General features: G+C 61.6%; 1 protein-coding gene across 1 annotated transcript in view; it reads left to right on the top strand.

The window, feature by feature from the left end:
- LOC104625982 (5'-AMP-activated protein kinase subunit gamma-3-like) overlaps window positions 1-500 on the top strand; it is a 2,374-nt gene that overhangs the window by 1,139 nt on the left and 735 nt on the right. The window contains exons 5-6 of the mRNA XM_010293779.1: window positions 14-140; window positions 250-415. Of these exons, the coding sequence (XP_010292081.1) occupies window positions 14-140; window positions 250-415 (293 nt within the window). The remainder of the gene's footprint in view (window positions 1-13; window positions 141-249; window positions 416-500) is intronic.

Genomic DNA, 500 nt, shown 5'->3' with positions numbered 1-500 from the left:
CCATCACCCGCAGCCTCTTCGACGCTGTCTACTCCCTGATCAAGCACAAGATCCACCGCCTGCCTGTCATCGAGCCCATCTCGGGCAACGTCCTGCACATCCTGACGCACAAGCGCATCCTCAAGTTCCTCCACATCTTCGTGAGTGCCGGGGCTGTGTGTGGATGCACATGGTGGGCGCGTAGGGACACAAGCAAGGGTGCCGGGGCACGTGTAGGTGCCAGCCCAGCCTTGCCCTGCCCAACCGCAGGGCTCCACCATTCCCAAGCCGCGCTTTCTGAAGAAAACAGTGCAGGAGCTGTGCGTTGGCACCTTCCGTGACGTGGCCGTTGTGCCTGAGACAGCCCCCATCTACGCCGCCCTGGAGATCTTTGTGGACCGCCGCGTCTCTGCCCTACCCGTCATCAACGATGCTGGTACCTAGGGAGGGGACCAGCAACACCCCCATCTCCCTCTGTTGGCGACTCCAGCCCCATCTCCACACAAAAATCCCCATTCCTC

This window comes from Phaethon lepturus, unplaced genomic scaffold (genome assembly GCF_000687285.1).
Source record: "Phaethon lepturus isolate BGI_N335 unplaced genomic scaffold, ASM68728v1 scaffold37930, whole genome shotgun sequence".
Taxonomy (NCBI): domain Eukaryota; kingdom Metazoa; phylum Chordata; class Aves; order Phaethontiformes; family Phaethontidae; genus Phaethon; species Phaethon lepturus.
Note: the sequence above shows the minus strand (reverse complement) of the source record. Positions and strands in the feature narration are given on the sequence as shown.